This window comes from Lacerta agilis, chromosome 12, assembly GCF_009819535.1.
Source record: "Lacerta agilis isolate rLacAgi1 chromosome 12, rLacAgi1.pri, whole genome shotgun sequence".
Classification (NCBI taxonomy): domain Eukaryota; kingdom Metazoa; phylum Chordata; class Lepidosauria; order Squamata; family Lacertidae; genus Lacerta; species Lacerta agilis.
This window is the reverse complement of record NC_046323.1, coordinates 54,900,093-54,927,897: the sequence shown is the minus strand read 5'-3', so window position 1 is coordinate 54,927,897 and position 27,805 is coordinate 54,900,093. Positions and strand designations below refer to the sequence as shown.

The 27,805-nt window shown below is 48.9% G+C and overlaps 1 protein-coding gene across 1 annotated transcript in view; it reads left to right on the top strand.

The window, feature by feature from the left end:
• LOC117055462 (SCO-spondin-like) overlaps positions 1–27,805 on the top strand; it is a 185,017-nt gene that overhangs the window by 113,590 nt on the left and 43,622 nt on the right. The window contains exons 61-81 of the mRNA XM_033164998.1: positions 421–600; positions 1,090–1,254; positions 2,552–2,804; positions 4,156–4,202; positions 5,546–5,716; positions 8,067–8,201; positions 10,268–10,413; positions 11,272–11,366; positions 11,930–11,982; positions 12,818–12,988; positions 14,702–14,872; positions 16,070–16,149; positions 16,508–16,671; positions 17,649–17,695; positions 18,060–18,260; positions 19,310–19,480; positions 20,535–20,732; positions 21,239–21,335; positions 21,918–22,141; positions 22,696–22,845; positions 27,309–27,475. Of these exons, the coding sequence (XP_033020889.1) occupies positions 421–600; positions 1,090–1,254; positions 2,552–2,804; positions 4,156–4,202; positions 5,546–5,716; positions 8,067–8,201; positions 10,268–10,413; positions 11,272–11,366; positions 11,930–11,982; positions 12,818–12,988; positions 14,702–14,872; positions 16,070–16,149; positions 16,508–16,671; positions 17,649–17,695; positions 18,060–18,260; positions 19,310–19,480; positions 20,535–20,732; positions 21,239–21,335; positions 21,918–22,141; positions 22,696–22,845; positions 27,309–27,475 (3,086 nt within the window). The remainder of the gene's footprint in view (positions 1–420; positions 601–1,089; positions 1,255–2,551; positions 2,805–4,155; positions 4,203–5,545; positions 5,717–8,066; positions 8,202–10,267; positions 10,414–11,271; positions 11,367–11,929; positions 11,983–12,817; positions 12,989–14,701; positions 14,873–16,069; positions 16,150–16,507; positions 16,672–17,648; positions 17,696–18,059; positions 18,261–19,309; positions 19,481–20,534; positions 20,733–21,238; positions 21,336–21,917; positions 22,142–22,695; positions 22,846–27,308; positions 27,476–27,805) is intronic.

Here is a 27,805-nt window from a genome sequence, read left to right as displayed (position 1 = left end):
CACAAATCGCCTGACAGATTTGGATTGAATCTTGAAGTTTAAGGAAATTATAATTTCGCCCCCTGATAATCAACTGAAAAGAATAACAAAAATGAAGTCCGTATAGACTAAAAGGTAAATGGACCCCTGACCATTAGGTCCAGTTGCGGACGACTCTGGGGTTGTGGCTCTCATCTCGCTTTACTGGCCGAGGGAGCCGGTGTACAGCTTCCGGGTCATGTGGCCAGCATGACTGAGCCGCTTCTGGCGAACCAGAGCAGCGCATGGAAACGCCGTTTACCTTCCCGCCGGAGCGGTACCTATTTATCTACTTGCACTTTTGACGTGCTTTTGAACTGCTAGGTTGGCAGGAGCAGGGACCGAGCAACGGGAGCTCACCCTGTCGCGGGGATTCGAACTCTTTGTCCTGTCCCTCCCCAGAGATCACCTTCGCCTGGAGCGAATGGACGCCCTGGTCCCCCTGCTCCAAAACCTGCTACTACGCCACGGACGTGGTGGGCGCCAGGAAGCGGTTCCGGGACTGCAATGGCACCACGGACGCCGCCAGCTGCAGCGGGGAGACGGTGCAGGAGGAGCTTTGCGACACGCCCCCCTGCCCAGGTGAGAGGAGGGGGGCAGAAGGATGGGGGCAGCACTGAGGCCCCTCCCTGGCCAGGTTGGGGAGTTGCGTCCTTTGGGGTCCGAGGTTTGGTTGATCTTACCCAAAAGGTGGCCGCTGTACAGGAAGCATCTTCGAAAAAGCATTACAGGGGGTTGAACTAGATGACCCTTGGGGTCCCCTCCAACTCTGCGATTCCATGATTCTATAAGAGGGGAGGGTTGATTTATGTGGCATCGGCAAGAGACTCCAGAGCAGGGGTCAACAAACATTTTCAGCAGGGGGATGGTCCACTGTCCCTCAGACCCTGTGCGGGGCTGGACTATATTTTGGAAAAAAATAATAATGAATGGATTCCTATGCCCCACAAATAACCCAGAGATGCATTTTAAATAAAAGCACACATTCTACTCATGTAAAAACACCAGGCAGACCACCTCCTCCTCATCTTTTCTTTCTTCTTCCCTCCTTCCCTCCCTCCTCCTCCTCAGTGGAAGGCATATGGACTCCATGGACCCTCTGGTCCCAATGCTCGGCCCCATGCGACTCGGGGGTCCAGACCCGCAACCGCACCTGCTCCAAGCCAGCCTACGGGGGCCCAGAGTGCTCCGGACCCCTCATCCAGACCCGCGATTGCAACACTGAGCCCTGCAAAGGTACACATTGGGGGTGGGGGGATGGGGGGTGGAGCCCTCCCCGTCAGGCAAGGAGAGTCTTCCCCTCCCTTCGGTAGCTTCGCAGATACGAATTAACGAGCAGTTGATAGATTTATCGTCCTTTTATTACAGCGCCATGCTGGGAGCACAAATACACAGCTCTCCGCAAGGAGGGCAGTTGGCTAGTTTAATCTTCCTTCCGACTTCCGCGGCATTCTGGGCGCCGGTGGGAAGTCCCTCCCCTCTCTCTGGATCCTTTGCTCTCTGATACATCTAGACCTGTGAGTCTGTGGTGAGGGGGGGGTCCCCACGGGGGTCGTTTAACCGGCCCATGAGTTGCCCCTGAACTGAGCCGCCCACTCGGTGAGTCCTGAGCCGCCCACTCGGTGAGTCCCCATGCACTCTGCTAAAGCGTTGCAGCGCCGCGCAGGAGCTGGCTTCTGCGGCGCCGGAAATCGCGTCTGCACAGAGGCCGGAAATCACATCCGCACATGTGCACTCTGCTCTTGAGTGACGTCTCAACTAGCTGCCCCCTCCCTTCTGGTTCTGTTGTCATTATCTTGTAACGGCTTAGGACCCTCATACCTAAGGGACCGCCTCTCCTGGTATGTCCCGGGTAGGACCTTAAGGTCCTCAAATAATAATTTGTTGGAGGTCCCGAGCCAGAAGGATGCTAGGTTGGCTTCAACTAGGGCCAGGGCCTTCTTGGTGGAACAGTCTATCACAAGAGACCAGGGCCCTGTGGGATTTGGCATCTTTCCGCAGGGCCTGCAAGACGGAGCTGTTCCACCTGGCCTTTGGGTTGGTTTCAGTTTAACCCTGAGGTTTCGTTCTTTTGGGGTGATTGGTGGGCTACTTAAAAATGAGGCTGCAGTTTAGATTTAATTTTAAATTGTATTTTAATCTGTATTTTAATGAATTGTTTTATGTTTTTGTTGTGATTTTATTGGTGTTAGCCGCCCTGAGCCCAGTTTGGCGGGGAAGGCGGGGTATAAATAAAAAATTATTATTATTATTATTATTATTATTATTATTATTATTATTAACTGGGTAACTCCCCCCCCCAAGCTGTCCATCTCTCTGTGCTTCTGAACACGCTGCGTACAAAGGGGGGTGACCTTCCCCCCCAGCTCTCCGTCAGAGAGAAGCTGGTCTGCCCCGGAGTGCACCCCCCTGTCCTCGTCTTCAGACCATTCCCCGACACTTCCTCTCCAGCCCCCCCTCCCACAACCTTCTGTACCTCTGTGCCCCCTACCTCTCTCACCGGATGCCTCTCCCTTTGTCCCCCCCCCCACAGCGCTCTGCCCGGGGAACCTGGTGTACCAGACGGCCGAGGAGTGCGAGCGGAAGGGGGGCGCCTGCCCCCGCCTCTGCCTGGACCAAGGCTCCCGCGTGGAGTGTGCCTCCCGCTGCCGCGAGGGCTGCTCCTGCCCCGGGGGGCTCTTCCTGCACAACGACACCTGCCTGCCGCTCAGAGAGTGCCCTTGCTACCACCAGGGGGAGCTCTACCAGCCGGGGGAAGTCGCCCTCCTGGACTCCTGCAACAACTGGTGACGAATTGATTGCATTTCTTCTCCTCCTTTTTTACTTTTATTTATTTATTCCTCCTCCCAGGAGACCCCCCCTTATGAAAACCTGTATTGCTATAGAAACACACACCACAATTTGTAATTGTATGCATCTATAAAAACACTTCCTTCTTAAGTGATCCCCAAGTTAGTTAGTTATTTATTTCGCCTGAAGCCTAAAGGTGTATACGGAAGGTGCCGGGCGAGACTAACTGGGGAGAGCCTTCCGCAAACTGGGCGCCACTGCAGAAAAGGCCCCGTTCTTGTGTCGCCACCCTCCGGACCTCTTTTCTCTCCCCCACCAGAATTTTTTTTTTTTTTTTGGTTTTTCAGATTGAAATTTCACAGTCACAAACAAAATTAAAATCATAATTCGGTTGATTTGGAACTTTTCTTGTTTTTATTGATTATTGGATAAATAATTTGGAATGTAATTTGGAATGTTTCATATGATTCTGTTGTATTGGAAACTTTAATAAATATGATTTGGCAAAAAAAAAAAAAATCACAGTCACACATCCCACGTACGACATAAAAACTAGATTCCCTAGTTTAAAAGAGTATATAAGAAGTTAAGTTAGTGATATATATGAATTTTTTCTGTATTTTGGTAAGAACAAGGTATTATAAATAAGCTGTTAGATAAGGTTTAAGATAAATTGTAAAGAAGATTTAAAGTAGTTATAAAGTTACTAAAGTATATTGGAAATGAACGCAGAAGAGAGGGCGTGAGGAAGTCCCCCCGATTAAGATATAAAATAAGATCAAGATAGTTAAATAGGTGTTTTATGTATTCTTTTTTATGTTTTTCTTTTTTCTTTGTTTAATTTTTTGTAGTTGGTATACTTTTTTGTAATTTGTATGTTTGTATTGTTTTTATTTGTCATTTTTCTTGAAAAACCAATAAATTCTGACTGCTTGTTTTGTATGACGGGCGCAAATGCCGAATAAACATCTATCTTTTTTTTTTTTTTAAACTAGATTCCAAGGATTTTCACTCTTTAAGATAAGTTATAAATTCCCCCCATTCCTTATTAACCTTTTGACCTTCCTGATTTCTGATTCTCCCGGTCATTTTAGCCATTTCAGCAACTCAATCGGCCTTTCTCAACTCAATCGGCCTTTCTTCTCTGATAGCGACCACGGCTGCGCGGATGTTATTGGCCCAGAGATGGAAAAAGAAGATAAAGCCCCTGCCCTCCGGGCCTCGATCCGCCCTGTTCCTTCTGAGTGCAAATCATTCTAAATGATTTTCACCTTGCGTTTTCCCATTGATGCAACTCGTAAGACCATCTGCGCAGTGGCGTAATGTTCCCCCTTTCTTCCTTTCCAGCACCTGCAAAGATGGAGAGATGGTGTGTGCCACAGAGCCCTGCCCAGGTAAACAGAGGCGGCCGCCTTTCCTGCTAGGTCAGACTCTGTATCGCTCTACCCCAGGATGGCTCACACTAACAGGTGGCAGTTCTCCAGGGAAGAGAAGTGGAGGAGGACTTAGAACCGTGCCATCGTAGAACTGTAGAGTTGATGTTGCGAGGGGTTCGTAGCAGAAAACTCCCCGCATCCAGAAGCCATAAATCTCGGCCGGAATGGAGACCGGTAGGCTTCTGTTGCGCAGCTCGAAATTCCTTTCGATTTCAGCAGAGTTGAATACGCAGTCCCTTGGAAGCAAAACCTGCTGCAAAGCGCCTGGGGGAGAAACAGTCTGTCACGAACTCAGAACGACTCTTGCTTCTTTCAGCAACGCAGTCTTATATTACAGCAAATCATAAATCACACACCGGGGGACAGAGCCGGCGTCCCTGCCCTCTGTGAAACAGCAACGGAGAAGACTGGGAAATACACCAGTACTAAAACATATACAGACAACAGAACGTCACATCCTGTGGGCTGGACGCAGCTTGGAGCTGAGTGTAACCCTTTCAGCTCACTCCTCACAAAGGGACCCCAGGGGTCATCCAGTCCAACCCCCGGCACCTGCTCCCTCCAGTGGAAATTTAGCAGACGATTCCAGCAGGGATTGAAGCTGGGGACTCCCGCATGCAAGGCAAGGGGGCCTACCGATGAGCCACAGCCCCTCTGCCCAACTGGGCGGAGCAGAAAATGGCCGAGCCACGAAGCTCATAGGCTATTCACTTTAGCCCACCTCGCAAGGTTGTTGTAAGGATAAAATGAGATGATAGCCCACTCTTGGCGGATAGATGGATGGGTGGAATGGAGATCCCCCCACCTGCACTGAGGTCACGCCTTCCGGGGGCCGCAAGCGCCTGTTTAACCTTCTGTGTGTCGAAACATGATACATTTAAAAAATAGTTCTTAGGATTTGGGAGTTAAGTCCCTGTTATGTTTTCTTATATGCTTTTGGGAAACTGACCTTGAAAACACACAAATGAAAAGTAACTTGGGTCTCTAAACACCCTAGGCCACTAGGGGTGTTGTGTATATAGTTTTACTCTGCCCACAGTTCTCACTCAGGTCCACAACATGCAAATGAAGGATTGAGAGTGCCGCTCACGGATTGGGTAGCTAGAGAGAGTTGTTTCTGTTGCATGTTACTGAGTACTATATAAGCAGGCTGGCTGAGCCCTTCAGTCCAGTTCCATCAGCGGCTCGTTTTATTTTAGTTTATTTTATATAATAAAAGCAATGATAGAAATAATATCTGGGGAAGGCGCCCGGAAAGAGATTCCCCCCCCCCGCCCTGAGCTGGCCTTTCCTCTCTGCAGCCGACTGCGCCTGGAGCGACTGGACGGCCTGGGGCTCCTGCAGCCGCAGCTGCAACGTGGGCACTCGGCGCCGCTTCCGCTCCAGCTCTGAGCCCCCTGCCTCCGACGGAGGACAGCCTTGCCAGGGACCCAACGTGGAGATCGAGTTCTGCAGCCTGCAGCCTTGCCAGGGTAAGAGAGAGCGGGGAGCGGGGTTCAAGGAGAGGGGAGGGGGTCAGGCTGCGGGTCAGAGGGACGGGGAGCGCAATGAAAAGAGGGTGCCCCCCCAGGGTGCCCCCCCCCCCGCTGATTTGATTCATTACATTTTCCAGGCCAGTGTTCATTCGAATGAATCCCAAAGCAGCTTACAAACCACAAATAGAACAGAACCAGAGCATCGCAAATACAGTAGAAATTGTGTAGAATCCAGTGGTACCTTGGTTCTGAAGAAGTGTGCATGCACACAAAAGCTCACACCAAGAACAAACTTAGTTGGTCTCTAAGGTGCTACTGGAAGGAGTTTTTTATTTTATTTTGTTTTGACTATGGCAGACCAACACGGCTACCTACCTGTAACAAAAACCCGGAAGTAAGTGTTCCAGTTTTTGAATGTTTTTCGGAAGACGAACGTCCGAAGGGGTGATATGATAGCCATGTTCAAATATATCAAAGGATGTCATCTAGAGGAGGGTGAAAGGTTGTTTTCTGCTGCTCCAGAGAAGCGGACACGGGGCAATGGATTCAAACTACAAGAAAGAAGATTCCACCTAAACATTAGGAAGAACTTCCTGACTGTGAGAGCTGTTCGGCAGTGGAATTTGCTGCCAAGGAGTGTGGTGGAGTCTCCTTCTTTGGAGGTCTTTAAGCGGAGGCTTGACAGCCATCTGTCAGGAATGCTTTGATGGTGTTTCCTGCTTGGCAGGGGGTTGGACTGGATGGCCCTTGGGGTCTCTTCCAACTCTAGGATTCTATGATTCTATGTCTGATGCGGCTGTTGGCTATTGTTTCCGGGGCGCCTGCACCAATCAGAAGCTGTGCCTTGGTTTTTGGACATTTCAGAAGTCAAACGGACTCCCAGAACTGATTAAGTTTGGCGTTTTTGTTTTTGCTAAATAAAATAAAAAATTCCTTCCAGTAGCACCTTAGAGACCAACTAAGTTTGTTCTTGCTATGAGCTTTCGTGTGCATGCACACTTCTTCAGATACACTGAAACAGAAGTCACCAGATCCTTAAATATAGTGAGGGAGTGGGGAGGGGTATTACTCAGAAGGGTGGTGGGAATGGGTGATCGGCTGATAGGTGTGGTGAACCTGTTGACAACTGTTAACGACTGCAATTGGTCTTACAGGAAAAAGCAAGGGGTGAGATGGCTAAAGATAGCTTTGTCATGTATAATGTGTTTTTGAGGGTTTTTCGGTTAATTTGTTTTTGTGACTGTGGGGAACCCAGTTCAGCTACTGATTGTGCGGGTGCAGAAATGGATAAAAGCGCCCCCCCATCCTAACAATGACCATCATCAGTGCAGATAAGAGGGGGAAAGTAATTTTAATTTTTATCATCTACAATACTGTCTTATTTATTTTATAGTACAGTACATTGATTATTGCTTTCATTTTATGGTCTTGTTAGGTAGTAAAATCCATGCGAAATTGCTGTTTTCGGGGTTGTTTTTCAAAGTCTTTGTTGTTTTGCAAATCCATTTCGCACTACTTTCTATGCAAAAGCGTGCCTTGTTTTTGGAACGCTTTGGTTTTGGGACAGACTTCCGGAACGGATGAAGTTTGAGAACCAAGGTGCTGCTGTAATTAATGATTACAATTTGCAGCATGCTGTTGACGAAGCAGCCAACTGAAAAATAAGCAGAACCTCACAATTAAAGTCATATTCATATGATTAAAAAATCAGCATTTATAACCTATAATAAAACAATATTTGAAAGCATTAACAAAATAGCGACCAGAAAATAAACTGAGGACTGTTAAGTTCATCCACACTCTCTCTACATCCTGCACGACTCGTAATCTTTCGCTCCTTTCAGCGCATTAAAATACACAGGCACATGGTCCCATGGCAGCAACTCGTTCCTGAAGGTTCCTTGGGGCAGAGGTGGGACAGCAATCCCACCCCCCACCAATGGCAAACAGCATCTCTCCCCCCTTCACAGGGGCTGGAGGGTGGGGCAAGGCAGATGGGAAATTAGGGTTGCCAAGTGTCCACTATTTGAGTGGACAGTCCACTTTTTTCACATTATGGTCACTATTTTTTCCACAAAATAGTGGACATTTTTTTTTATTCAAAAGCTTTATGATGAAATGGTATTTTAATACGTGTTAAAATGTTTGTGAGAAAATATATAATTCAATTTAATTTAAACCCCCCCCCACCTCCGCTTGTCCGCTATTTTTTGGAAGCAGACCTGGCAACCCTAATTAGCCATGGCCTGGTTGCCAACACAGAGTCCCCCCCATCTCCGTCCTTCCTCTGGGGCTTCTCTTTCTGCCCCCCTGGGGTTCATTCTCCTCTGTCTCCCCCCCCCCACAGCTTCCGGCATGGAGTGGGGACCGTGGTCCGAGTGCTCCGTCCCGTGCGGAGCCGGATACCGGAATCGCACAAGGGCCAGCCTGACCGTCTTGCGCCGGATCGAATTTGCCACCTGCCACCTTCCCCCCTGCAGAGGTGAGTCTGGTGGACCCATCCCGGTTCTGGGCTGTTATGATTCCCAAAGCTGTGTGTGTGTGTGTGTTTGTGTGCTGTGGGATGTAATCCACTGGGAGCAGTCAAACACAACACTCCTTGTTTTCCTAGAGTAGATGTTGGGCTTTTGGTTTTAACTGGAAAAGCCTCAAAACCTGTTTAGCACTTGGAGTGGTGTCCAGCTACGCTTCCTCTGCCTTTTCCTGCTTCTCCAGTGCTTTTGCAGAGTTTCTTCAAACTTCTTACTTCTTCTTCTTGTGCAACGGTATGTGTGACTTTCGTGCCAGCAAATAAATTCCACAACGTCTGGGTTGTTTCAAAGTAAGCAAGCTTTAATTACAAGCTTATAAATCACAGAGCTTGTCCCGGAGAATCGGATGACATCTCCGGCCTCTCTGGTCCGCTCAAAAGCGAAAGTAAGACTGAGCAAAAACAGTGCGTCACATCAATCACATAGGCATTCGCATAGAGCAGATACCCCGGATGTTGTGACATCTTCCCTGTGGGAGGGACGTACTGTTGAGCTTCTTTAACCCTGAAAGCTCCAAACCTCACAGTAGACATGCAAGGGGATGTTTGGTCCAGACAGTCAAAAACTTCCTGTTTCCTCCTGGGCTGGAACATCCTTCTTTTTGCATGTGACTAGAGGTGGGCGTGACCTTACCTGTCCAGGTAACAAAAGGACAAGGCATGCTGCCACACACACTCTCTCTCTTTGACTTCCTCCGTCGTTGGAGCAGCTTTTTTAGCTAGAAATGCTTCCAGCAACAGAAGACACTGGGATTATCCCCATATGGGATAGATCCACATGTATATACTTTGTACCTAAGTCTGCCTTCAGGGATCCAACTGTGAACTGATGATGTGAGTAAACTTCTTTTATTGACTTTTTATTGCTGATTCTTTTAAGAGGGATATAAGGGAACTTACCAGGAACCTAATAGTGAGGGGCTTACACAAGCCTGCAACCAGTTATCCGCTGTGCATTTAAAAGGGGAATGTAAAACAGGTGCTCATTGGTGGCAGAATTGGTATTACCCAGGGCAAGGCAGGGGTGCCAATGACTATCAGACTTGGAAAAGCTGATATCAAGTGCACCAGTTTTGCAGAATTAATTAAGCTGCATAGCTTTGTTTGGGTTTGGAACAAATAGGCAATTAATTGCTCCTGTCTTGAGTTTGATCGTGTTACTATCTCCCTTGGTGGGTTGTGCAAACCACTATTCTGAATAATGCTTGGGGGGCGCAGGGGGCGCTGGGGATGAGCTGATGGGAACCGAGGAGGCAGTTCCCGGAAAAAGTTTGGGTTTCTCTGATCTCATGGCCTGTTTTCTAATCAAAGGCGGCCGCCTCTGCGTTCAGAAATATTCTGCCTCTTTAGCGAGGGAGGGAGGGCAGAGGACACAGGCCCCCACTGCCTGCTTGGTGTTCCTGTGGTTTGACACCCCCACAAGATGTCTGTTTTCTGGCTTGTGAATTGGAAGGGGGGGCTATCTGGGACCAGTTTACCTGCACAGTCGCCTAACCCCATATATGCCCATTCAGCAGAACGGGCACCATTGCAGCTGCCACTCAATACCTATTCTGCATCTGTAAGTACTCAATCTTTAGTTGGGGTACCACCGACACTTTGGAACTCCCCGCCTCTTGACACCAGGCAGGAGCCTTCACTGTTTTCTTTTCAGCACCTGTTAAAAACATTCATGTTTGGACAAGCTGCTTAGAAAGCAGGTGCGAGTTTCGATCTGTTTTTAGGTCTGTCCTTATTTTTTCATGTAATAGATTATTTTATCATGTAAGATTTTTTCTGCAAAGTGTTTCGGAGGTTGCATTTGCAATCGAGCAGTGTATAGATGAAAGAACTGAATACATGAATAAATCTGAAAGGTGCGATGACACCCCCATCCCACTGAGTGCACAGAAACTCCTGGCACGGTTCTCCGCGTCTATTTCGACGGAATGACCTCAGTAGCGCCAGGCTAACCCCCCAGCTAGCCCCTGCCCCCTCGAAATGCTTCACCCACTTCTGCCTTGCACTTTCCCAACCAGGTGAGGTGCCAGGTGTCTGTCCGGAGGGGAAGGTGTGGCAGGAATGTGCTGACGGACCGGCTTCCTGCGCGGAGCTCAGTGCAGTGCCCAGCGCCAATGAGACCTGCCATGCTGGCTGCTACTGCCCCAACAGCACCTTCTTGCTGGTGAGTCTCTGCTCCCCACCATTTTTCCCATGCAGAGGCTGGGGGGGGGGCGTCCCCCAGGGCAGGGCCTTCTCCATGGTGGCGCCTAATCTGGACCCACCTCATTTTTATGTTCGCAAGTTGTCTTACACTGTTTTTAATATTGTGTTTTAATGCTGTAATGCTGCCTTGGGGCCTTAGGGTGAAGGAGAGATAATTGATTGATTGATTGATTGATTGATTGATTGATTGATTGCAAATTAGTCTTCCCCAACCTGGGCCCCTCAGGAAGGTCTGAACTACAACTCCCAGAAACAGCACCCCCAGATAGCAGGGAAAACACAAGATGTTTTAATAAGGTACATATTAATAATAATATAGGACGCAGGTGGCGCTGAGGGTTAAACCACAGAGCCTTGGGCTTGCTGATCAGAAGGTCAGCAGTTCGAATCCCCGCGACGGGGTGAGCTCCCGTTGCTTGGTCCCTGCTCCTGCCCACCTAGCAGTTCGAAAGCACGTCAAAGTGCAAGTAGATAAATAGGTACCACTCCGGAGGGAAGGTAAAGGGTGTTTCCATGCACTGCTCTGGCTCGCCAGAAGCGGCTTAGTCATGCTGGCCACATGACCCGGAATACATGACATGGTTTCCCCAGCCACTCTGGGTGGCTTCCAGCACATATAAAAACATGATAAAACATCAAACATTAAAAACTTCCCGATAGCGGGCAGCATAATTCATTTTTTGTGTGTATGCAAAATAAGTTTTGTCATTCAAAACTTCCAGAGGGCCCCCATTTGGGGAAGGCTGATCTCAGAAGGAGGGGAGGGTGTCTTATCTCTGCCTCTAATGCTAACCCCTTCCCTCTCCGCCGCTTACAGAACAATCTCTGCGTGCCGGAGGAGGATTGCCCCTGCACCCTCAATGGGATGCTGTACGGCCCGGGAGATGTGGTACCCAAAGGCTGTGAAAACTGGTCAGTGCCCCTTCCTGCGATATCTAACTGCTGGTGCAAATATGGGGGGGGGGGGAGAGGGAGAGAGAGAGAGAGAGAGAGAGAGAGAGAGAGAGAGAGAGAGAAGTTCCTAGATGCCAAGATCTAAGTTTGGGGCAAGTACTCTTTTTGTGAACGCGGGTGGCGCTGTGGGTTAAACCACAGAGCCTAGGGCTTGCTGATCAGAAGGTCGGCGGTTCGAATCCCCGCAATGATGGGGTGAGCTCCCATTGCTCTGTCCCTGCTCCTGCCAACCTAGCAGCTCGAAAGCACGTCAAAGTGCAAGTAGATAAATAGGTACCACTCCAGCAGGAGGGTAAACGGCGTTTCTGTGCGTTGCTCTGGTTCTCCAGAAGCGGCTTAGTCATGCTGGCCACATGACTGAGAAAAACTGTCTGCGGAGAAACATCAGCTCCCTTGACCAGTAATATAAAGCGAGTTGAGCGTCGCAACCCCAGAGTTGGACATGACTGGACCTAATGGTCAGGGGTCCTTTTACCTTTCCCTTTCCCTGCACTAAAAACACTTTCTCTTTCTCTCTTCAGCACCTGCCTCTCCGGTCGAGTGCGCAACTGCTCCAGGGCAGCCTGCGGTGACGGTAAGGCTTGGCTCGCTGGGACACTTTCAGTTTGGAGGTTCTTGCTCTGAAACAGCCATCCCCCTGCTTCCCTTTGCAAAGCGCTCAGGCCCTTTCAGGTGATCTTGAATCACCTGGGGCTATTGGTGGCTCCTTGCCACGAGGGCTACAACCTTCCTCCAAATCCTTCATAGCGATGCTTTTGAAGACCAGCTGCTGAAAACCACAAGAGGAGAGATTTGCTCTTGTGCTCGGAACTTATCTAATCCTCTTTTAAAACCATCCAGGTTGGTGGCCATCCCTGCCTCCTGTGGGAAGGAGTTCCACAGGTCAACTCTGTGTGGAGGAGGGCTTTCTGTCCACAATCTGGAGTCTTGTTGTGCCCGCACCCCATCTCGAGTCTCCCCCAGAAAGATCACAGCTCACCAACACCATAGCTGTCAACTTTTCCCTTTCCTTACGAGGAATCCTATTCAGAATAAGGGAATTTCCCTTAAGGGGGGGGGGGAGTTGACAGCTATGGCCAACACCTGTTCAGAGAGCCAGTGTGGTGTAGTGGTTAAGAGTGGTGGACTAGTAATCTGGGGAACCGGGTTCGTGTCTCCGCTCCTCCGCATGCAGCTGCTGGGTGACCTTGGGCTAGTCCCACTTCTCTGAAGTCTCTCGGCCTCACTCACCTCACAGGGTGTTTGTTTTGGGGGAGGAAGGGAAAGGAGAATGTGAGCCGCTTTGAGACTCCTTCGGGTAGTGATAAAGCGGGATATCAAATCCAAACTCTTCTTCTTCTTCTTCTTCTTCTTCTTCTTCTTCTTCTTCTTCTTCTTCTTCTTACTGGTGACTTCCCTTTCCCCCCCAGTGAACGGCCAGTGGTCAGAATGGACCCCCTGGAGCGAGTGCTCGGCATCCTGCGGGCTGGGGCTACGGAACCGGTACCACTTCTGCACGGATCCCCCTCCGTCTGGGATGGGGCTGCCCTGCTTGGGTCCCGAACGCGAGGACAGACCTTGCCAGGCCCAGCCCTGCGCCCGTAAGTGTCCCCCTAAACACCCCTATGACTTCCTGCTGCCTTTCCAAGAGTCAAGACCTCACTTTCACAATGTTATCAGAAGAAAAAAAAACTGCTCCTTTTCCCTTATGGGGTATCCAAGAGCCTGTATAGAGTCCTTAAGTGGGTTCCCTATAGGTAGGAGAAAAACAACAGAGGCCAACCAGAGTATAACGAGAAGCAAAGTGGCTAGTAAGAATATTTATTAAAGGATAATAAATATAGGGTCCCCGCCTACCACACGCAGGAGGGAGGAGAACCCCAAACAATGGTGCACAAGCCCTTATATAGACTCTTGAAATTGCCCACCCTGTAGCCCAAAACCACCACCACCCCAAAAAACCACCACATCATACATACCGTATTTTTCGCTCCATAGGGCACATCAGACCATAGGGTGCACCTCGTTTTTAGAGGAGGAAACAATAAAAAAATATTTTTCTGGTTTTCCTTCTCTAAAAGCCCTGTTTTTTTAGAGGATCAGCTAAAAGTTTTGCAGCTTTTTTGCAAAGGGAAAAGCCCTGTTTTTTTGAGGATCAGCTAAAAGTTTTGCAGCTTTTTTGCAAAGGGAAAAACCCTGGGTTTTTTTTAGGATCAGCTAAAAGTTTTGCAGCTTTTTTGCAAAGGGAGAAAAGCAAAGCTCCTTTTGCAAAGGGGGAAAAGCAAAGAGGAAAAGCCCCCTTTTTACGGGGTTCAACTCACATTTCTGCAGCTTCTAAAGGAAAGGGAGCCTTTTCTACAGTTTCCAAACAGATAATCTAATCAGCCAGTCACATGTTGCTGGGGAAACAAACAACCTCCCTCTGCAGCACATTCAACAAAGGAGGGCGGGGCTGAAAGAGAGCTGGAGACTCTTATCTCTCTCCCGATCTCTTGCTGATCAGCTGCTGAGTGGGGTCCTTTCAACACCCCGCTTTCTCTTTGTAAAATAAAAAACATGATCCTCTTTTGGCCCCTGGGCTATTCAGCTCCAGGGACCACCATTCACTCCATAAGACGCACAGATATTTCCCCTTACTTTTGGGGAGGAAAAAAGTGCGTCTTATGGAGTGAAAAATACGGTACATCACAGAAGGGGGCAGTCTACAGCCAAAATCCTGCCTGCCAGGATACCTGATAATGGTCACTGATTGCATTACCTGGGCAGGATGGCCATTCTTTTGTGATGGTTAATAGTTTAAGTTACAGGTAGGTAGCCGTGTTGGTCTGCCATAGTCAAAACAAAATAAAATTAAAAAATTCCTTCCAGTATCTGAAGAAGTGTGCATGCACACGAAAGCTCATACCACGAACAAACTTAGCTGGTCTTTAAGGTGCTACTGGAAGGAATTTTTTATTTTATTTTGTTTTGGTTAATAGCTTAGTTCCTGACTCCAGGTCACAGGCTCACCCTGTTCATACAGAAATAGAGGATTTGCAAGCAAACAGACAATGGGAAGGTTTCCCTCATTTGCCTCCCTTAACTGTAGAGGAATATTTGAGGTCATTGGGACAGTCAAACTGGCTTCAGGATTGCTCTCCCATGCTATTTCAGACACGTGGTTCATATATTTAGATATGTGTGCATTTATGAATGTTTATTCCATATTTGAGACCTTAGAATTCTTATAACAACAACCTCCCACATGGGAGGAAGGTATTCAGCAACGGAGGGCCCAGCGACCCACACATGCTCTTTCCCCCCTGTGGTTGTAGGGGACGGGGGCTGGGGGGGCTGGAGCCCCTGGACCGACTGCACCGCCAGCTGCGGGGGAGGCATGAGGAGCCGGGCGAGAGCCTGCGACAGCCCCTCCCCACAGGGGGGCGGGGACTACTGCGAGGGCGTCCCCACCCAGGTGGAAGGCTGCAGCTTGAACCCGTGTCCAGGTGAGTCAGGGCCGGGATCAGAAGACCCTCCCACACGCCGGAGACACACCTAGAAGTTTGGGTAAAATCTCTGCCCCTGCCCCATGGCTCTTCCCCCTCACCCCAAAATGCGCGGGGGGGAGGGCTTCTGGGGAGCCCTTTCTGGAAGAAGAATGGCCCCCGCTGCCTGGGGGAAGTGTGCGCTTGGGGGCCGGGACCACTGTGGCCTGACAAGAGCCATTTCTGCGACCTGTTACGGAGGGTTGGTCTAGATGACCCTGGGGGGTCCCTTCCAGCTCTACAATGCTGCGAACTCATTCCTCTCCCACCTCTGTTTTCCCAAGTGGCTTGGTTTCAACTCAAGGTGCAGGGAACCCTTTCCCCTCTGAGGGCCACATACCCTTCCGGGGCACCTCCCGGGGGCCATATCACCCCCAGAGGCCAAAGCGATCTGAGCCACAAACGTCCATTTTACATTGGAGCGAACGGTTAACACCCCTTTGCACGCAACCCTTCCAGGCATTATTATTATCGAGGTTCAAGCAGACACCCCAGGCAAGCGAAAGGGGGGCAGGCAGGGCTGGGGAGGGGAGGGGGGTCCCTGGGGAGAGTGCCGGGGGCCGGGAAGAGAAGTCTTGGGGGCCACTTTCAGGGTCTACCCCTGGTAAAGCGGCATGGCTCTCCCCGCACAGACACGGGCTTTGTCTTCCCAGCAACCCTGCAAGGTAGGTGAGAGAGAGAGAGAGAGAGATTTGTGACCGAACGAAGATTTGGACCCAGATATCTCCCTAGACGACGTCTCCAGCCATGACATCACGTTTGCCCTGCAATTGAGCCTGAAAAGTGCTCCCGCCTGCTCAGTGGTGGCCCCACAAAAATATATATATATTCAGGGGAGGGGCACAGAAGGGGCGAAGTGTATTTCTAGGTGGGCAAGGTGCGCCCCACATATTGAGATATCTGAAATGATAGTAAGCATATGTTAATAACAGGAGTCCAGAAATTGGGGCAGGAGAAAAGGGGGGGAGTGAGTTCCTTGTTTGGGGGGGGGCACTTGATCTCCTGACACCCCCTCTGGCACCACCCATTTGCCTGCTTGCTCCCTGCCAGGAAGCAGCACTCTGTTTTGGAGGGTGGTTGTGGGGAGAGCTTGTGGGCACTGCCCGGGTCGCTTCCCCTCAGGGCCTTCACCTGTCCTTCCTTTGCTACCTGGCACAGGTGTGGACTGCTCTGCCGTCGAGGGCGCCTCCTACAGCCGCTGCGGGCCCCCCTGCCCCCGCTCCTGCGACGACATCTCGGTGAGGCCCGGTGGGCGTCTGTGCATGGGGGACCCCCAACCCTCGGCTTTTGTCTCTGGGATCATTTATATTATCTCCATTAATTGCTTTCCTATCCCACCTTCCCGCCCCCAAAGAGCTCAAGGTGTCCTACGTGGTCCTCTCCTCATGCCACCCTCACAACGACCCTGTGAGGTTGCACTGCCAACTCCCGCCTGCCCCATGGCACACATAAGCTCTGCCTCGCTGGGTTGCCAGAGGCTGCTGTAGACCCTGCCGCTCTCTTGCGGATTCTGCCCCTCCTCGCTGCCGTGTGCCTCTGTCTTCCTGCCCCCCACCGCACCCCGAGAATCGCTCACCCCCCCTCTCCCACCCGTAGCACTGCCTGTGGACCTGCGAGCCCGGCTGCTACTGCGCCGGGGGGAAAGTCCTGAACGGCACGGCCTGCGTGGAGAAGGACCTGTGCACCTGCCTGGACCTGCTCACCGGCCTCCGACACCTGCCGGGAGAGACCGTCCCTCGCTCTGACGGATGCAACACCTGGTGAGGCTAGGCAGAGACGTGGGGCTGAGCGCTGGGGCCTCCAGGGGTGCCAGGGGTGGGTGTGTCAAAGGCCAGCTCCTATTTAGCTGCGATTCCTGCATTGCAGCGCCGGGAATCGCGCCTGCGCATGCCCAGATGCCGAAAACCGCACCTGCGCAGAAGCAATTTTCGGCGTCTGGACATGCACAGACACGGTTTCCGTCACAACTTGGCGAGTCCCCATGCCGCGCTGTGCTGCTTAGTGCAGGGCGCGGAAGACTTGCCGAGCGGGTGGCTCGGTTTGTGGGCCGGTAAAACGGTCTTCGTGGGCTGCATCCGACCTATGGGCCGCAGGTTGCCGACCCCTGGTCTAGATGGCTCTTGGGTGCCCATTGATTGTTTGAATTTTACATAACCAATTGGAATTCAAACATTATACATCAACATTGCCATTTAGTATTCCTTGAATCCCCTGACTCCCCTCCGCCCTTCCATGGTTACCATTATCAATCTTTTTTTCCGAACTGCCTCCCTTATTTTCTCTACTTTTCCAAAAAACCAAATAATCCATTTTTGCCGCAATTCTTCGTATATTACAAGCATTACTCAAATCCTGCCAAAGTTTCCCCCGTTCCTTCTTAAAGTTCTTCTCTTCCTGGTTTCTGATTTCCCGGGTCAATTTCGGCAATAGTCCATCATCTTCATCAACCATTCGTCTCTGGACGGAACTTTATCGTCTTTTCATCTCTGGGCCGGTAGTATCCGCACTGCCGTCGTCGCGTACATGAATATTCGTTTCTGCTCCTTTGTAATCTCTACACCTAAAGTAACTAGTAGAAAAGCCTTTGGTTCCCCCCCCCCAAAAAAATCCCCCCTACTCATTATAAATCATTTCCCAGAATGCTTTTGTTATCTTGCACGTCAACCGCAGGCCCTTGGGGCTCCTTCCAGCTCTGGCCACGGGGTCTCCAATCTCCTGCCTCATTCTCTCTTCCCAGCACCTGCTCCAAAGGGAAACTGATCTGCACCAGTCAAGCTTGTGCCGGTGAGTCCCACAGCGAGGTTTTGCCAGGCGGGGGGGGGGCTCACGGAGAGGAAGGGGCCCCCAGTGGGAGAGGCTCCCTTGGGACCCCCGCGACCTCTTTCCCTCCAGCCAGTGTGGTGCAGTGGTTAAGAGCGGTGGACTTGTAATCTGGTGAACCGGGTTCGTATCTCCGCTCCTCCACATGCAGCTGCTGGGTGACCTTGGGCTAGTCACACTTCTCTGAAGTCTCTCAGCCCCACTCACCTCACAGAGTGTTTGTTGTGGGGGAGGAAGGGAAAGGAGAATGTGAGCCGCTTTGAGACTCCTTCGGGTCGTGATAAAGCGGGATATCAAATCCAAACTCTTCAAACTCTTCTTATCCCAGTTCCCGGCGGCTGGTGCGACTGGTCTCCGTGGAGCCCCTGCTCCCGGACATGCGGCAACGAAATGGTCACCCGCTACCGGGCCTGCGCTTGCCCCAAGCCCCAGAACGGGGGCCCCGAGTGCGAGGGGCTGCAGGAGCACCACGGCGACAGCGGCATCCAGCTTCAGAGGGAGGAGTGCCCCATGGACTCTTTCTGCCCAGGTACCAAACCTCTGGGGGAAACGGGAGGGTGGCTGCGTGCGGAAACCAAACGCACAGGTCCCGCAAATGAACTTTTGTAAAAGTGGTTAGAAAGGGAAAGGCTCGGATGGTGGGGGGGGGGCTCAGCCCCCTTTCTTCCTACTGTACAATATTCTTATTGTGCATTTATAGTCCTATTTATTCTCCCTCTGTTTAACAACAACCCTGAGAGGTAGGCTAGGCTGAGAAGCAGCGACAGGCACTCACCAAGTTTCATAGTTGAGCATTGGTGATTTGAACCCGCATCCCTCCAGCTCCCAGCCTGACACTCTGACTCCTACCCCCAGCTTAATAATAATAATAATAATAATAATAATAATAATAATAATAGCCAAGTTACAGGGAACCAGGCAGAGGGCCTTCTCGGTGGTGGCACCCACCCTGTAGAACTCCCTCCCACCAGATGTCAAAGAGAAAAACAACTACCAGACTTTTAGAAGACATTTGAAGGCAACCCTGTTTAGGGAATGTTTTTAATGTTTACTGGTAATATATTATTGCATTTAATATTCTGTTGGAAGCCGCCCAGTGTGGCTGGGGAATAAATAAATTATTATTATTATTATTATTATTATTATTATTATTATTATTATTATTTGTACCCCACCCATCTGAATGGGTTGGGAATAAGGGTTACAACTGGCTTCCTCAAACTCAGCCCTCCTGATGTTTTTGGCCTACAACTCCCATGATCCCTAGATAGCAGGACCAATGGTCAGGGGTGATGGGAATTGTAGTCTCCAAACAACATCTGAGGAAGCCTGGGTTACAATATAATTATAACAGAGCACCTTGTGTTTATTTTCCCTTCTTCTTCTTCTTCTTCTTCTTCTTCTTCTTCTTCTTCTTCTTCTTCTTCCTTCACTTCTTTCCTGCTTACCTCCTTTTGATCAGTTGGGCTTTTATTGTATTTTACGTTGAAAACCCTTAATAAAAATTGATATAGAGGAAAAAGGAAGGGCTCCGCAGACACACCCACCCACCCACCTCCTTTCTCTTGGGCCTCACAGTGGACGGGGCCTGGAGTACGTGGGGCCCCTGGTCCCCTTGCGACGCCTGCGGAGGAGAGTCGGCCCGGAGCAGGGAGTGCAGCAACCCCCCTGCCCGCTTTGGGGGGCTCCCCTGCCCTGGCGAAGCCCGGCAGACCCTCCCGTGCCACGACGGAGTCACCGAGTGCAGAGGTGAGAAGGCGCATCGGACTGGGCGGATATTCCAAGGGGGGGCGCTGTTGTTGCCAAAATAAGCCCCATAATCAGAGAGGTGGGGGTGACACTGACCTTAGGAGGGGGATGAACGTCAGCACATACAACAGTGGTCCTCAAAAAAAAAAAGCCTTTATACCCACACTCTCAGAAGGAAAATTTGCCTGCGCCCACCTGAATTTTATTTTATTGGTAATAAATTCATTGGAAAAGTCTCCTTTGAAACACCTGCTTTTACACTGGCTCACGGTTAATACAGGTGAAACTCGAAGAATTAGAATATCGTGGAAAGGTTCGTTTCTTTCAGTAATTCAACTTAAAAGGTGAAACTAATATATGAGATAGACTCATGACATGGAAAGCGAGATATGTCAAGCCTTTATTTGTTATAATTGTGATTATTATGGCATACAGCTGATGAGAACCCCAAATTAACAATCTCAACTTTGGGGTTTTCATCAGCTGTGCAGTATAATCATCACAATTATAACAAGCAAAAGGCTTGACATATCTCGCTTTGCATGTCATGAGTCTATCTCATATATTAAACTCCAGTAGCTAATGAAAACAATTGCTTACATAAATGGACTTTTCCACGATATTCTAATTTTTCAAGTTTCACCTGTAAGTTTAGGTAGAAAGCATTGGATTATATCAATAATACTTTACGGAGGAAATTAAGATTTTCAGAGGTGAATATTCATTTGAACTCTATAGCTGTTGCGTGGAAAAAGTGACAATGGGAGAGCAAAAATGGAGCCCACCTGCCCTAATGGTGGCTAAGAGATTGATATTGATGAATGGGAAGAATAGAGAGATTATTCCCCTTAATCAATGGCTTGGCAGCATGACAATACAGCGGTACCTCGGAAGCTGATTCTATGACAGCTGGACACCTAAAGGGCCCCATTACCTTCATTGATGGGCCTCATCAAATCTAAATCCGGCCCTGGGTGGGAACATGGAATGAAAGATGTGCACCCAAAGTTGCGCACAGAGACCTGAGTGGCTTTTTTCTGGTCCCCCCCCCCAGATTGCAGCGGGGGCCAGGTGTCGTTCCCCTGCGGCAAGGCCTGCCCGCGCACCTGCGAGGACCTGCACCCGGACACCGCCTGCCTCGACAGCCCCCAGTGCCAGCTCTCGTGCGCCTGCCCAGACGGGCAGCTGCTGCAGGATGGGGTGTGCGTCCGGCCAGCGCACTGCCGCTGCAAATACCAGAACACCTGGCTGGGTGAGTGAGTGAGTGAGTGCATGAATAAATCTTTATTTGCGTCAGCCATCAGCCGTAGCAATAAAACAACACTACAGTGGTACCTCGGTTTAAGAACAGTCCGGTTTAAGAACGATTTGGTTTACAAACTCCGCAAAAGCGGGAAATAGTGTCTTGGTTTGAGAACTTTACTTCGGTCTAAGAACGGAATCCGAACGGTGGAAGGGCACCCCTATTTAAGAAGGGTTTTTTGGTTTTTATAAAGGAATTTATTAAATTTTAACAATAAAACACACACAAAATACAAAATACAACAAAAACTACAAAAATACGAGAGAGACATTGCATTACCTTTGTAAATCAAGAAAATCTTTAATAAAATAAATAAATAAAATAAAATTATGATCAATTGGTTTGGAGATGGAGGGAATTCAAGATGGAGTGGGGCCTGATTCGCACAGGGGGGCAAGGGGAGCAGGAAGAAACTTCCAACTCTGAATTATTCCCTCTTTTCCCCGTCTTGGCAGGTGTCCCCGAAGGACGGAATCTCTCTCTGTGGTCAGGGCTCACCCCCTGGGAGTACGTCCAGCCTGGGGAGACAGTGTCCGGACCCTGCCAGAACTGGTGAGTCTAGTCAAAGCAGGCTAATGACGCTTTAAATATCTTTATTTGGTTTATTTTGTAAGATTTATACACCATTTCTTTGTTTTATTTTGGGGGGAGGACACCTAAATTTCACTGCAACCTGGGTTGACTTTATAGATTTTATGATTGCAGCTGAAAACGGCAATCTTCTGGCACCAGCTCTTTGCATGGCACGGCTGACAAAACACCCACCCACATTCTAGATGTCCGGGTGGCCTTGTCTAAGCCAAAATGTTTTTAGCCGGTGCCAAAAGTGTACAGTGAAGGCTGCTGACTGTTGTCAAGAGGCAGGGAGTTCCAAAGTGAAAAATCTGTTTCTTACAAATGCAGAGCAGTTATTTATGGAAGCTCGACTTTGCTTTTCATTCGTAATGTTTCATTCAGACGTTTTGTGACGTTCTGTTTCAAAGCGGCTTATAAACCACTTAGAGATTCTTCTTCTTCTTTTTCTCGTGGAAATGCAAAACACAGAATGGAAACAATTTCAGTAAAGAAATGCAAATGGCGTTATGTCTGCCCCCCGGCCGTTAGCACCCCTCTGCCCCAATTCTTCTCCCCCAGCACCTGCGTGGCCGGCCACCTGCAGTGCGACGTGGACCCCTCGTGCCGCCTGGATGGAGGCTGGGGCCCCTGGGGGCCGTGGTCGCCCTGCAGCCAGAGCTGTGGGGAGGGAGCCGAGTTCCGATTCCGCGAGTGCGACCACCCAGCTCCCCAGAACGGAGGCAGGGGGTGCCTGGGCAGCAGAGAGCAGCAGAGAGCTTGCCAGAGCCAGCAAGACTGCCCAGGTGAGGAGGACGGCGGGGCTGTTAATATAATAATAATAATAATAATAATAATAATAATAATAATAATAATAATAATAATATTTGCAGGTGAAACAAAAAATTAGAATATCGTGGAAAGGTTCATTTCTTTCAGTAATTCAACTTAAAAGGTGAAACTAATATATGAGATGGACTCATGACATGCAAAGCGAGATACGTCAAGCCTTTATTTGTTATAATTGTGATGATTATGGTGTACAGCTGATGAGAACCCCAAATTAACAAATTCAACTTTGGGGTTTTCATCAGCTGTACGCCATAATCATCACAATTATAACAAGCAAAGGCTTGACATATCTTGCTTTGCATGTCATGAGTCTATCTCATATATTAAACTCTGGTAGCTAATGAAAACAATTGCTTACATAAATGGACTTTTCCACGATATTCTAATTTTTCGAGTTCCACCTGTATTACCCTCCCTCTCTCCCTTCCTTCCTTCCTTCCTTCCTTCCCTCCCTCCCTCCCTCCCTTGCCTCCTTCCGTTGACCTCTGCCTCCTCCATGTCCCCACAGAGGAGGAAGCCTGGGGCGCCTGGTCCCCCTGGGAGCCCTGCAGCGTCTCCTGCGGAGGAGGAGAGCAAATGCGGATCCGCCAGTGCCGGGTGCCCGACTGCCAGGGCTTGGCTGCCCAGAGCAAGACCTGCAACACCCAAGTGTGCCTTGGTGAGTCGGTCGCTCCGGGGGCGTACGAAGGGGGGGCGGAGGGGGCGGGTCGCCCCAGGAACCACCCCGGGGGGGCGACATGATGGCCTACTGCCTCCCCCCCAGCTGTGCATGCACAGTCTGTACGGACGTCGCACATGCGTCACTGGGCGGTTTGCCCTGCGCTGGCGCCCTGGGTGACGGAGAGGGTTCCTCCGCCACTGGGTGGCTCCCCCCTATATTGAAACTCCCTGCTTCTCTGAGGAGCAGAGACCGGCTCACTCTCTCCTCCCCAATCCAGCTTCTCTAGGCAGGGTGTTTCAAAGTTGCCTGGGAGGTGCCACCACCGAGAAGGCCCTGCTAGGTGGGATTTAGGTTTGATGAGGCCCTAAGCTGGATTTAGGTTTGAAGCTACTGAGGGTAACGAGGCCCTTTCTATGTCCAGCTGTCCTTTGCCAACAACAAATTGTCACTGTTTTTTGTGTTGAATATATGCTATATTCAACACAAAAAACAGTGACAATTTGTTGTTGGCAAAGGACAGCTGGACATAGAAAGGGCCTCGTTACCCTCAGTAGCTTTTTTTGTGTTGAATATATGCTATATCCCCTTCATGGATCACTGCCTTGTCGTGGCGAAGGGGCTTGAATTACTCAGGGAAGCTATGGACAGGTCAAGATGGACAGGTCATAGTAGAGAGTTTGGACCAAACGTGATCCACCTGGAGTAGGAACTGGCAACCCACTCCAGTATCCCTGCCAAGAAAACTCCATGGACAAAGACAACAGGCATATAAAAGATATGACGCTGGAAGATGAGCCCCTCAGGTCGGAAGGCGTCCAACATGCTACTGGGGAAGAGCGGAGGACAAGTACAAGTAGATCCAGAGCTGATGAAGCGGCTGGGCCAAAGCCGAAAGGACGCTTGGTTGCGGATATGCCTGGAAGCGAAAGGAAAGTCCAATGCTGTAAAGAAAAGTATTGCATAGGAACCTGGAATGTAAGAACCATGAACCTTGGTAAGCTGGATGTGGTAAAAAGTGAGATGGCAAGAATAAACATTGACATCCTAGGCATCAGTGAACTAAAATGGACAGGAATGGGCGAATTCAGTTCGGATGACTATCATATCTACTACTGTGGGCAGGAATCCCGTAAAAGAAATGGAGTGGCCCTCATAGTCAACAAAAGAGTGGCGAAAGCTGTACTGGGATGTAATTTCAAAAATGATAGAATGATCTCGATGCGAATCCAAGGCAGACCTTTTAACATCACAGTAATCCAAGTTTATGCACCAACTACCAGTGCTGAAGAAACTGAAATTGATCAATTCTATGAAGACTTACAACACCTTATAGAAATGACACCAAAGAAGGATGTTCTTCTCATTATAGGAGATTGGAATGCTAAAGTAGGGAGTCAAGAGATAAAAGGAACAACTGGCAAGTTTGGCCTTGGAGTTCAAAATGAAGCAGGGCAAAGGCTAATAGAGTTCTGTCAAGAGAACAAGCTGGTCATCACAAACACTCTTTTCCAACAACACAAGAGACGACTCTACACATGGACATCACCAGATGGGCAACATCGAAATCAGATTGATTATATTCTCTGCAGCCAAAGATGGAGAAGCTCTATACAGTCAGCAAAAACAAGACCTGGAGCTGACTGTGGCTCAGATCATCAGCTTCTTATAGCAAAATTCCAGCTTAAACTGAAGAAAGTAGGAAAAACCACTGGGCCAGTAAGATACAATCTAAATCAAATTCCTTATGAATACACAGTTGAAGTGAAGAACAGGTTTAAGGATTTAGATTTGGTGGATAGAGTGCCTGAAGAACTGTGGATGGAGGCTCGTAACATTATACAGGAGACAGCAACGAAAACCATCCCAATGAAAAAGAAATGCAAGAAAGCACAGTGGCTGTCCAAGGAGGCCTTACAAATAGCGGGGGAGAGAAGGCAAGCAAAATGCGAGGGAGATCGTGAAAGATACAGGAAATTGAATGCAGATTTCCAAAGAATAGCAAGGAGAGACAAGAGGGCCTTTCTAAACGAGCAATGCAAAGAAATAGAGGAAAATAACAGAATGGGAAAAACCAGAGATTTGTTCAAGAAAATTGGAGATATGAAAGGAACATTTCGTACAAAGATTACCACAATTAAGGACAAAAGTGGAAAGGACCTAACAGAAGCAGAAGACATCAAGAAGAGGTGGCAAGAATACACAGAAGAATTATACCAGAAAGATATGGAGATCTCATACACCCCAGGTAATGTGGTTGCTGACCTTGAGCCAGACATCCTGGAGAGTGAAGTCAAATGGGCCTTAGAAAGCCTCGCTAACAACAAGGCCAGTGGAAGTGATGATATTCCAGCTGAACTATTTAAAATTTTAAAAGATGATGCTGTTAAGGTGCTACACTCAATATGCCAACAAGTTTGGAAAACTCAGCAGTGGCCAGAGGATTGGAGAAGATCAGTCTACATCCCAATCCCAAAGAAGGGCAGTGCCAAAGAATGCTCCAACTACCGCACAATTGCACTCATTTCACATGCTAGCAAGGTTATGCTTAAAATTCTACAAGGCAGGCTTAAGCAGTATGTGGACCGAGAACTCCCAGAAGTGCAAGCTGGATTTCGAAGGGGCAGAGGAACCAGAGACCAAATTGCAAACATGCGCTGGATTATGGAGAAAGCTAGAGAGTTCCAGAAAAACATCTACTTCTGCTTCATTGACTACGCAAAAGCATTTGACTGTGTCGGCCACAGCAAACTATGGCAAGTTCTTAAAGAAATGGGAGTGCCGGATCACCTCATTTGTCTCCTGAGAAATCTCTATGGGGGACAAGAAGCTACAGTTAGAACTGGATATGGAACAACTGATTGGTTCAAAATTGGGAAAGGAGTACGACAAGGCTGTATATTGTCTCCCTGCTTATTTAACTTATATGCAGAATTCATCATGCGAAAGGCTGGACTGGATGAATCCCAAACCGGAATTAAGATTGCCGGAAAAAATATCAACAACCTCAGATATGCTGATGATACTACCTTGATGGCAGAAAGTGAGGAGGAATTAAAGAACCTTTTAATGAGGGTGAAAGAGGAAAGCGCAAGATATGGTCTGAAGCTCAACATCAAAAAAACTAAGATCATGGCCACTGGTCCCATCACCTCCTGGCAAATAGAAGGGGAAGAAATGGAGGCAGTGAGAGATTTCACTTTCTTGGGTTCCATGATCACTGCAGATGGTGACAGCAGTCACGAAATTAGAAGACGCCTGCTTCTTGGGAGAAAAGCAATGACAAACCTAGACAGCATCTTAAAAAGCAAAGACATCACCTTGCCGACAAAGGTCCGTATAGTTAAAGCTATGGTTTTCCCAGTAGTAATGTACGGAAGTGAGAGCTGGACCATCAAGAAGGCTGATCGCCGAAGAATTGATGCTTTTGAATTATGGTGCTGGAGGAGACTCTTGAGAGTCCCATGGACTGCAAGAAGATCAAACCTATCCATTCTCAAAGAAATCAGCCCTGAGTGCTCACTAGAAGGACAGATCCTGAAGTTGAGGCTCCAGTACTTTGGCCACCTCATGAGAAGAGAAGACTCCCTAGAAAAGACCCTGATGTTGGGAAAGATGGAGGGCACAAGGAGAAGGGGACGACAGAGGATGAGGTGGTTGGACAGTGTTCTCGAAGCTACTAACATGAGTTTGGCCAAACTGCGAGAGGCAGTGAAGGATAGGCGTGCCTGGCGTGCTCTGGTCCATGGGGTCACGAAGAGTCGGACACGACTGAACGACTGAACAACAACAACAACAACATATGCTATATGGTCATTTATGGACCTCGTAGGTATCTCAAGCCATTTGCACATCACAAAATATGTATTTTATCAAAGTCATTGTTGAACTGAAATACAATTAAGAAGAAGTATATTAATAGTGAAATAATTACTAAGCTCTAACTTAAAATGATTTTTTTAAATTCATAACAAACTTAGTAATGCGAACACATTGGCAATTGGCAAGAACAAAAGTTCCTTTAGAAACACAGTTTACAAACACTCATAATCTAGTCTCTAGAAACTTCCTATAACATGAAACAATAATAGGTGTAAATATATGATGCAAACTACTAATAATTATAAACAGCAGAATGTAGGCACCCTATATATAGAAAGGAGCAAACCAGTGATATTTGAGGGAGCAGGCCAGCAGGCGGGGGCCCTGACTTACACCACAGGCGCCTACACAACACAAAACACGGTTGCTGTATGTAGGTTTTATTTTATTTGTTTTTTATCTTATGTTTTGGAAATGTACATCCAGGTTTTTTTCCCTTTAAGTTTTCTGGGGGGCCCCAAGAGAGTGGGGCCCTAAGTTGTTGCTTGTTTCACTTATACTTAAATCTGGCACTGGTCCTCACCAAGGGACCAAGAGAAGGGCTTCTGGTCACCGTTGCGATCTTTCTCCCATCCTCTCAGAGGTCGGCTGCCCGGTGGGGCGTCTGTACCGGGAATGCCTGAAGGAAGAGGGGTGCCCCTACAGCTGCGCCCATCTCACCCGCCGGATGGACTGCTTCTCGGACGGCTGCGAGGAAGGGTGCCACTGCCCCGTGGGCACGTACCAGCACGAAGGGGCTTGCGTCCAGGTGGGGACCTCTGAACCTCTCTGTCTCTCTCTCTGTCCATCATGTTCGTGGCTTTCGAAATTAACCTTCGTACCATCGCAATTTATACGTTTTCCAGTTCTAATTGCACTCCTTACAGAATGGCTCAAAATTTAAACAAATACAGAAAGGTAGAAAACTTCTCATTACAAGTCCTCAGACAACCCTGCTAGTGATGTTAATTGCTTACAATAATCTTTCAAACGCCGTATAAATTTACTCCGGTCCTTTTGGAATACTTGACCCTGTTGGTGGCGGATTTTTCCTGCTAGCTTTGCCAGTTCTGCAGAGTCCATTGTCTTCATCTGCCAC